The sequence below is a fragment of the Phoenix dactylifera genome, unplaced genomic scaffold, assembly GCF_009389715.1.
Source record: "Phoenix dactylifera cultivar Barhee BC4 unplaced genomic scaffold, palm_55x_up_171113_PBpolish2nd_filt_p 000064F, whole genome shotgun sequence".
NCBI classification, from domain to species: Eukaryota; Viridiplantae; Streptophyta; class Magnoliopsida; order Arecales; family Arecaceae; genus Phoenix; species Phoenix dactylifera.
In genome coordinates, this window is record NW_024067673.1 from 440,001 (window position 1) to 450,114 (window position 10,114).

Consider the following 10,114-nt stretch of genomic DNA (forward strand, 5'->3'; position numbering starts at 1 on the left):
TTGAATTGAACCCTATCCATCTTTTTTATTGCTTCATACTCGCTCTTCTTGCTCCTTCCATATGTCCAGGAAAGCGTGATCACTAAAAAGAAGGCAGAAATTGCAAAAGGAACCCACCCACCTTGTGGAACCTTGTGCAGTAAGGAGGTCATATATACACCTTCAATACCAACAAAGACAATAACAAATAACAATACAAAGAGTATGTTGGTCTCCCAAATAACCAACATCACCACAGCCATGAGGAATGTTGTGATAAGCATCACCCATATCACTGCTACTCCTGCATAAAGCAAGAATCATATCCTAATTAGAGAGAGGTCAAAATGGGAGTTCAGGTGTCATGTCCTTAGCAAAACAATGAAGTATCATAATTTTATTTTTTTCCTCTTCCATTCCTAAACGTCTAGTTATATTTTTTCCCCTCCTCGCCTTCTATGCTACTGGAACTATTCCTCATTTATATTCTTGATGGTAGCAAAGACAAGAAATTTCTGAACTGCCAATGCCAAATAGAAGGAGCTAGACAAGGCCTACTTACCATATGCATTTCCTATCTCTGCGCCACCCTTGAATCCTACTGTTATTAAGATACTAGCAATCATCAGAAAATAGTTCACTTCAGGGGAGTAGACTTGGCCTTCATACTTGTCGGAGGTGTGTGTCATAGTCACTCGTGGGAAGCAACCAAGTACAATAGATTGCCTAATGATGGAGAAACTTGCTGATATCAGTGCCTGGCTAGCAACAACAGCAGCAAGGGTAGCCACGACAAACATTGGCCAGAATATGGGATCAGGCACAGAGCTATAGAATGTGGTGCTAATCTTATCAGGGTTCTTGATAAAAAACGCTGCCTCACCAGCATAGGCAAGGATCAATGCAGGATAAACCAAGGTCGAGAAAGCCAGCTGTAGACACAAATTATCAAGGCTAGGCTGGACAGGAGATACAGTAGTAGTCCCTATGCAAGTTAATAAGATGATCATAACTAACAGTTCACCTGAATTGCATGCTTGCTGAAGTGACCCATATCAGCGAACATAGCTTCAGCACCTGTTTATCAATTCATAGTTAGAAAACATTCTGGGTGTAAAATATTTCTTAGGCACAAAAGTGCATCAAATACTGACCTGTTATGCATAGAGCAATTGCACCCAGGAGCTCCCACCCTTTTTTATGATTTCTTGCAAAGTAATAGTATATGTAATGGGGTGAGAGTGCCTTGAGGACTGGTGGGTAAAATTTGATGATGTTGTACACGCCAATGGATGCAATGAACCCAAACCAAAGAAGCATGATGGGGGAGAAAGAAAAGCTAACTTTGCTCGTCCCAAATCTTTGAAAGAGGAAAAGAATGAGTAGGATTACCACCGAGAGGATGACAACATCATCTGTGTAGCAAGTAAGCTTCAGTATTTCAGTGGAGAATTGTTTGTTATTTGATCGAGGCATAAAGAGAGCAACAGTAGGAAAATGAGATACTCCAGGCAGAGAGGGACAGAGAGAGAGATCAAAACTTGCCTTGTGTAATCTTTGAGGATCTCGATTGGATTCCTTGGACAGCAGAAAGAACTGTAAAAGGAGATGAAAAAAAATAAGATATTATGACCAAGAAATGGATGAGTACCATAAAAGCAAGTTCCCCTGCACACAAGAATTTATAAGCATTCTTATATGAAATTTACTTCAATTATTACACAAAAATAATGAAGACACAAAGTTCATAACAAATCTATAATTTTGATGATGTCATTGGTTTTCTTGCTTCCGGTACCCATAAAAAAGTCAACTTAACGACCCCCAAGAGAAGATTTGCAGCTGAAATCTTTCTAACAATATATCTATGCTCAATTCAATGCATTTCTTCTCCCCTCTTCTTTTCCTTTTGACCATCTTTACTTGAGAACATAAGAAAGGTACCATACCTTGCAGGTTGATGGAAGGTATAGGCCCAGTGGCATCAAACACCAATTGTTAAGTCTGGTCTGTTTTTAATTCGAGCTTAAATTTAGTTTAAGAGGTCAACCAAACGTGAGTTTAGTTTGAGTTATTTCTACTTATTTGCATGCAAGGACCTCCATGCACAGAAAAAATGATAACATGCTGATAAGTACCTGAGATTGCAGGAGTGAGGGCTCCATCTCCAATTACCATACAAGTTCCAAGCAATACTATGATGGTAATCAGAATCTGTGCTTTCGAGTTCTTCTCCAAGAACTTATGTGCCTTAGAATGTAATCCACTGCGTCTACTATAATATCTCAAGTTACTATCAGAATCCAACCTTGTACTTGGCATAATCATCTTGCCCTTGAAATGTATATTTTGTCGCAACAAGGAATATATAGCAAAGGTGCCACCTATATCCAGTGAACAAAGTAGAAAAAAAGTTGACAACTTTGAATATAAATGATCATGCAAACATGTGAAAATAATAGACAGTTGATCTGGACTGACATAATATATATCATATATATAAGTCCCAAATAAACTTCTAAGACTTCTCTGGTTTGAAACAAGGAGATTATTTCTGTCAAACCAGAGATGGTCAACATTAATCAGAAAAGAAAATTCATGATGCAAGAGAAATTTTCCAGTTGATAAATTTAAGAATGGATATATTTGAAGACTAATATTGCGCATGAATAAATAAACTCTCATGCCCCTGGTAATGCATATGCTAGACTATTATCCTGTCTAGATGATTTTTGTTGCATAATTAAATAAGAAGCTCTAAACATAGAGAACTTCAGAGCAAGTTAGGCCCCTCTGAGGAGAAAAGCAGAAGCACCTTTCATTGTATTGGTTTTTTTTAGTAAAAGGACCATTAATAGTTAGAAGCATTAAATTAAGAAAAATAATATTTAATGAACAAATGACGAGCCATTCTTAGAGTACTAGTGTGCATTCGCCTTCTCTATATTCTTTAGCTTGCAAGACTTGTCATAATATGTTTGATGAGGACCATCAGGGCCAGTGTATGAGTTTCAATAAATAATAGAAAAAAAAATGTTGAGAGATGCTGTGCGGCCCCAAGCATCATGACCCTTGTGAGCTGATGGCTATATTTGCATCTTGGTGAACCATGATTTTTTCTCCAATAAAAATCCAGTTTCTCTTGAGTGCAAGTATGTGATTAAGGGGAACCTAACCCCAATATGTAAAAGTTGATTTTGAATATAATTTCTGATGCCATTTTTGTGAACTACAAATTTTAACTTTAGTTATCGTTATGCGCAGCCATCCTATATCCTTGTTCAAGCTTACCATGGTGGTGGGCTTCGGCTCAAAAGATTTGTCACTCAAAATCATAAATATGTTGTTCTTAGGTTACAAGAATGCTCGAACCAATCTGTATAATTCTTCAAAAGAAGAGGGATGAAGTAAATAGATTTAAAATGATTATTTTCAGTCTCTTTCAGTGGGATTTCCAATGCAAGACAGGAAACAGGAGGAGGAAATTCATCATAATCTTCCATTTCTATCCCCTACCAGAAAGGAAACTAATACCCCAAAGAAACACTTTTTAAAAGCACGCAAAAATGATTACAAAAATTAAGAAACCAAAACTCAAAATATACAAAAAGCTAGCAGTGCTAAATCCGTAAAAGTAATATGATGCTTACGTTCACGGCAATTTCTTACCTTCTCCGTGATCATCAGCATGCAAGACTATCACTACATACTTGATTAAACCCATCATCGTCAAAGTCCAAAAGATCAAACTCAATATACCGAGTATATCTTTCTCCCCCGGGTTCGGCAAGGTGATAGAAGAGAAAACGTAGAGGGGAGAAGTTCCGATGTCGCCGTACACCACCCCAAGCGCTTGATAGCTTAGCAGCACCGTTTGCATCAACGTGAAATTCTGTAAAATTTTCCATTAAAATTTACACTTCGCTATAAGAAGAGAGAGAGAGAGAGAGAGAGTAGGTGATAAGAAAAAGGTACGTAGGGATTTTAAACAAACCGTTGGTTGGCGTTGTGGGATCATGTAAGCGTTACCGAAACCAAGTGTTCTTCTTGGTTGTTCACCATCTTCTTTAGGGTTTCCGTTGTCCATATCTACGATGGCCTCACCTCCTCTTGCCTCCTCCATCTTTGGTTACAAGAGAAACCGAGACACGGGGAGCTATGTACTAAGTTCAAGGTTTTCTGTAAAGAGAAGAGAAACTGGAGGGGTGGTTGGGAGTTACTAACAGCGCATATATTGCCACGAGGAAGAGAGCAAGGAAGCTTCCACGTCCCGCGGTAACTCCGCGTTAGAAACGAAAGGCCAAAAGCTTTACTTTTTAAGAGGTGGCACGGAGTTCGCTGTTTTTCTCCGAAGGCGTCCGGTTTCTCATAGCCGGCCGTGCCAGGCCAAAAAAGGAAAAACAGAGCCTTATGGAATCTCCGATCGATACGATTGAAGGTGCGAATTTATACTTGTAAAGTCGTTGGTATGATTTAATTTAATCTGAGACGTTAGAAGGATTTGGAAGCGAGTCTTAGTCGAATGTATAGTTTATCGTCTAAAAAAATAAAAAAAGAAGATGGAAGAGCCTGAGGACCTTCGTGGAAAGAGACCGGCGATGAGCGATACGGTTAGCAATCATTGCTTCCGTTTCAACTTGCAAGAAGACATGCTTGATCTTCTCCGCGTGAAAGCAATCAACAGGGCACTGGAGATGGAAAGCAATCAACCGGGCACGTTCACTTGGCTATTTTCTCCGGCGCAGAGAATCGCAAAAGATCTCCTCCGCGTGAAAGCAATCAACAGGGCACCAGAGAAGTTTTCCAGACTGAAAGCAATGGTGCTGCTGTGAAGCTTTCCAGATTGAACCCCCACCGATTGCTTGGTCAGATTTTGGTGACCATTGGTTGCACCAGCTGCTCCAGACTGGGCTTTTGGCTCCCCAGAAAATGCCTGCCATGGCTTGGGCTCTGGGCTGGGTGATGGAGAACTGTTTGCGACCATCCCTTGCTGGAGTTCCCACACAGTTCCTTCAATCTTATTCTCCACACAAGCATTATGTAGAGTTTAGCTTGCAGCAGCTGTATGGGTGGGTAAGTTTTCAAAGCTGGAAAACAAAAAAGAGCATCTGATAGGAAGTAGCAGAGATTGAAGATGTACCAGAGTTCCAGACTGCAAGTTTCCAAGAGAGACATGGCTCTTTGAGCTATCCTTACTTGATGGCGATGGAGTTGCTGCTGCAAGGGCACGCTTCAGCTCCTGGATCTCCTGCCGCTGAGAGTGACAAATGGCCGACAAATTTTCATATTTGGATGCAATTTCGGCTTTCTCCAAGTCGGCTTGCTTCAAACTGTTCCTTCAGCCTATCCGCTTCAGCTTCTAGCTCTTTTCTCCCTGATCCATTGTTATGATTATTACTAGCACTAATTCTGGAGTCAAGGTTACTGCTCTCAAACTCAGCAATGAAGGTTTTAAATGCCTCGTTCTGAAATATCTGTATGGTCTCAGGATGTACTGCTTTTGTTTTCCGAGAATTCTGTTGTGGCTCCTCTTGGAAAAAGCTTATTTCAAAGCCTTTAGAAGGACCCTCTTCAAACATTTTGAGAGGGTTTGCTATCCCTCTTTGTCCCGTATGAACATGTTCTCTTGGCGAGATAGTCTTGCTATCCAGACTATTCTGATTGTTCTTGGATATCCACTGTTTAAATGGCTCCTTGTCAATCAAAGAACCTTTGTTTTCTACAACCTGCGGAATATTATATTGAGACATGAAAGCAATATTAAGAAATGCCAAAATTTTGTGCTGAAAGCAATATTAAGAAATGCCAAAATTTTGTGCTGAGATGTTGCTTTCATATTAAATCCAATTACAGTAGCTAATACACATATTGTCCGGGATGTAGGTTCCAGGCATCAGACAACAAACCAGGACCAACAACCAGAGTGATGTCTTTCTGCTTTCATATGCTGTGATCAGCTCACTGATTTTCAGTTTATACTAACCTTCATCATGCATACTGGAAGTAGGATGGTGCATGCTGATATTTGATGATGACCCATCAGGTAAGTATTTCTGCAATTCCACAGGCAATTGTGTTGCAATTTTATTTACACAGCTCCTATATTATCTGGATCAGTTAGCTTCAGATTCAGTTAAATCTGTTAGCTTCCGTTAGCTTCAGTTAGATTTGTTAGAATCAGTTAGTTTCAGTTAAAACTATTAGATTAGTTAGTTGGTAGTTAGTGAAGATGCAAGCCTCCAGCTTGCTGTGCAAGATTAGTAAAACAGAGTAGTTAGAATTCACTATTATATAAGTTCTTGTAGTTTCAGATCAGGCATATTGAGAATTCTTTTTTCTCTCATTCTCAACTTTGATCAAACTCTCTCGTTCTCAACTTTTCTCTCTTGTTCTCTGTTGCTATTCTGTGTTTCTTCTCATTTGTTCTTCAGCAATTCTTGACAAATTGTTCATCAACAAGAAACCACACCTGAAATGTGAAAAAGGCTGGGCATCAGTAAGATGAGATTTAAGGTCCCTTCAAATCCTAAGCCTACCACATATGCAACAATCTATGACTAACCTAGTTTCATGGAGATGAATGCCCAATCAAGCAAAGCCCTTGCTTGAGTGATATCTGGTCTGGCGTTTGGAGAGGCTTCATGCATGTCTTTAATTAGGTTGGTTATGGCAGCACTATACTTTGGTAACTCTGGAATTTGGTTTTTATTTAAAGAATAATGAAATTGGATTCCTATTGATTCTATTAGATTTGAGATGGATTTGAAAATTAAATATAATGTTAGCTTCGTGTTATCATGGGTTGTATGCCTTGGTAGCACGGTCGTGTCATGCTTCAAATCTAGGCCGCGACAAATTATGCTCCGAATCTGGGTCGTGATAGTTTAGATCTTCTGATGCCCAGACAAGGCTTCATAGAAATTTGTATGATTTGAGATCGACAGAAGAAAAGATGGGAGAAGTGATTTCAAGTGTCACAAAATGTTCTCTTAAATGATTAGTTGGAAAGGATCAAATATATGGCGTCATGCTTTTCAACCCCTGTTTCTGTAGATTTTGGCATGAGGTTTATCTTAAAGAAGATCGTTAATGCCAAAGAGCTGATTGCAAAGTTTCCTACAGAAAAAAGAAGAAGAACTTGCAAGATCAGTTTTATGTTGCAAGAATCACATCCTGAAGTGCAGTTAATCTGAAGATAAATCTAAGCTTTAAATTGTAGTATAGAATTGAATATGACTTCCAACTATTTAAATGGACTATCTTGTGGGGCATGACACTCTTACAAGAACAATCAAAAGAAACAGAAGGATACAAGAATAAAGTTGAATATTCAATTGAAAGAGCTGATATACGAGAGATCTGCGGGTGCAGGTACTTCTTTTGTTCCTTCCAGCATCTGAACCACCTCCTTCATGGAAGGCCTCAAAGGAGGATCCTCAGCAGTACACCAAATAGCAATTCTCACCAATCTCTCGAGCCTCGCAGCATCACTCTTGGCCTCCGCATCATCCTCCGCCAACATCTCCAGTCTCCTTGCCATATAGCAGTCGTAAGCCCAATCCGCAAGCACTGCCTTCTCATCAAATTCCATCTCCAGTTCTACATTCTTCCTGCAACAAATGATCTCCAGCAACAAGACCCCGAAGCTATACACATCCACCTTAGCCGTGATGCGTCTATTCTTGAACCACTCAGGCGCGACATACCCTCTAGTCCCTCTTATACCAGTACTTGTTCGGGCCTGATCGGTCTTCAAAAGCTTCGCCAATCCAAAGTCAGCTATCTTGGCCTTGTGACGGTCATCCAAAAGGATGTTCTGGGGCTTTATATCGCAATGGATCGATGATCTGAGAGCTGCACTCTTCATGCAGGTATACGAGGCCCCTAGCTATTCCAAATGCAATGTCCATCCTCTGATCCCAACTAGGCCTCCTGCTTCCAAAGAGGAACCTTGCTAGAGAGCCGTTGGTCATGAACTCATACACCAACAGGCGGTGCTGTCCCTCGTCGCAGCACCCTAGCAATCGGACTAGATTCCTGTGATGGGTCTGGCCAATTACTTTCATCTCTGTTTTGAATTCCTTCTCTCCTTCCTGCACAAACTTCATTAACTGCTTCACTGCAATAACTTTCCCTGCATGTCCTCCTAAACACCTTGACCGCACCAAATGACCCTCTCCCCAGTTCTTCCTTGAACATGTCGGTGGCCTTTTCGAGCTCTTTGTAGGTAAAGGAGCGCAAGTTTACTCCTTCAATGTCTGAATCCTGGTGACGTCTCTTAAGTTTCGTGCGAAATGGAAGCAAGAAAAACAAAGCAATTCCTGAGAGTAGGAAAAGATTGACGAGCATCGAACCAGCTAACATCACTGCACCAACGCGGTTCAACTTTGATTGGTCTCTCTTCCTTTCGTGCAATTCCGGAGGAGGAGATGGCAAAGAGGAATTGCCGACTGCTACTTTAATCCAAGCCTTCGCGTCGGGCACAGGGCTTCTTCCATTGGAGAGGGGGAGCTTCTTCTTCCAGCAACCTGCAGTCCCAAAGATTGCCACCGCACAGAGACAATCTTCTAAGCAAGCTCTACTACAGTCATCTTCGTTCATCGGAGTCAGCCTCTCGTAGTCCGATGCCGGCCAATTCGTGCCAAGTAAATCCAGCATGCGGTATGTGACTCCTGCTTCCGATGCATCCATGCTACAGCTCTGCGCAACGAAGTCAGGCTTGCAGCCATTGCGAGTGTTGTTTGGATCCATGTAAGAGTACATCCGTGGGCATTTGCATGTAGGCCGGCTGTCTTCGAGAATACAGTAGCTGTTGAAGCCACAAACACCGCTGCCAATGTCCGCCCAGTTTGAATTGCAAATGTCTTCAGGAACCCACCGTGATGGCTGCCAGCTCCCCGTGGAGGCATTTCTCGGGTAGGCATATTTCCTGAATACACCATCGGGAGCGTCACCCTCTGGTAGAATTCTTGTGCTGAGTAGGTGTCCCCCGAGGTGAGGTTGACCGAGCTTCCATTCAGCATCTCCATGTACACGAATCCTGACGGACTGAAGATCAGGCGTGATCCAGACCCTGTGTGTTTGGACTAGTCTCGTAAGGACCATAGCTATTTTGGGAGGGGAGAGCTATCAGATTAAGCACGACATCTCCATTAAGCAGCTGAAGTTCGAATTTTCCGATGGAGTAGTCGGAGTCCGATTGAGGGGGGGAGAGCGTGTTGCTTGGATCCAGCACTTGGCTAGGCAGCAGGGTGTCTGAGGGACGGTCGAAGCTCTGCCACAGATAACTTGAACCGTTGCTTGCTAGAGCGAAGTTACCGGTGTCGAGCATGGCAGCGTAGCTGACACTGCTCGTCTCTGCGCTCCACATCTCCTGCCCTCTATGGTCGCTGAGCATGAACTGGCCATCGCTGGTGAGCATGACTTCAAATCCTCCATGCACGGTTAGGTCGTTGCCGTTCCGTTTCAGATACCAAATGATGGTTTTGTCAGGAATTTTGTCGAACCATATCGCCACAAGGTAGAGGTCCGTGTGTGAGGACCCGTGCGTAGGGGTGGCAATCGGGTCGGGTCAGGCATAAACAGGTCGGGTCAAATACAGGTCGGGTCAGAAAACTATAAATCTGAATCCGACCTGTTTATTAAACGGGTCAGGAATTACAAACCTGAACCTGACCTGTTTATTAAACAGGTAACCCGATCCGACCCGTTTAACCTGTTTAATAAACAAGTAATCTGTTTACCCAACCCGACCCGACCTGTTTAACCTGTTTGCCCAACCTGATCCGTTTAACCTGTTTAGACCTGTTTAATCTGTCCAACCCAACCTGTTTAACCTGCCCAACCCGACCTGTTTAGACCCGTTTAACCTGTTTAGACCTGTCTAACCTGTTTAACCCGTTTAACCTGTTTAGACCTGTTTAACCTGCCCAACAGTTAAACGGGTTAAACAGTTTAAACGGGTCAGACATCTAAAATCCGTATCCAACCCAATTAATAAACAGGTTAAACGGGTCGACTTGTTTACGACCCGAACCTGTTTAGGCCAAACCCAAACCTATTTATGGCGGGTCGAACACGGGTCGGGTTGGCGGGTCGGGTCATATTTTGCCACCCCTACCCGTGCGGGCATATG

At 42.1% G+C, this 10,114-nt stretch overlaps 1 protein-coding gene and 2 pseudogenes across 1 annotated transcript in view; all 3 read right to left on the bottom strand.

The window, feature by feature from the left end:
• The window catches only part of LOC103720254 (potassium transporter 26-like), a 4,802-nt gene extending 657 nt beyond the window's left edge, over positions 1-4,145 (bottom strand). Inside the window, exons 1-8 of the mRNA XM_008809865.4 lie at positions 3,974-4,145; positions 3,649-3,871; positions 2,118-2,363; positions 1,525-1,575; positions 1,134-1,394; positions 1,004-1,056; positions 542-911; positions 1-283 (exon numbers count right to left, since the gene is read on the bottom strand). The exon at positions 1-283 is cut by the window's left edge and continues 657 nt beyond it. Coding sequence (XP_008808087.3) covers positions 1-283; positions 542-911; positions 1,004-1,056; positions 1,134-1,394; positions 1,525-1,575; positions 2,118-2,363; positions 3,649-3,871; positions 3,974-4,102 — 1,616 coding nt within the window. The 5' untranslated portion in view covers positions 4,103-4,145. The remainder of the gene's footprint in view (positions 284-541; positions 912-1,003; positions 1,057-1,133; positions 1,395-1,524; positions 1,576-2,117; positions 2,364-3,648; positions 3,872-3,973) is intronic.
• The window catches only part of LOC103720266, a 10,121-nt pseudogene extending 4,150 nt beyond the window's left edge, over positions 1-5,971 (bottom strand).
• A 793-nt stretch (positions 5,972-6,764) lies between these two features.
• On the bottom strand, positions 6,765-8,814 carry LOC103720265 (annotated as a pseudogene).
• Between the last annotated feature and the right edge of the window lie 1,300 nt (positions 8,815-10,114).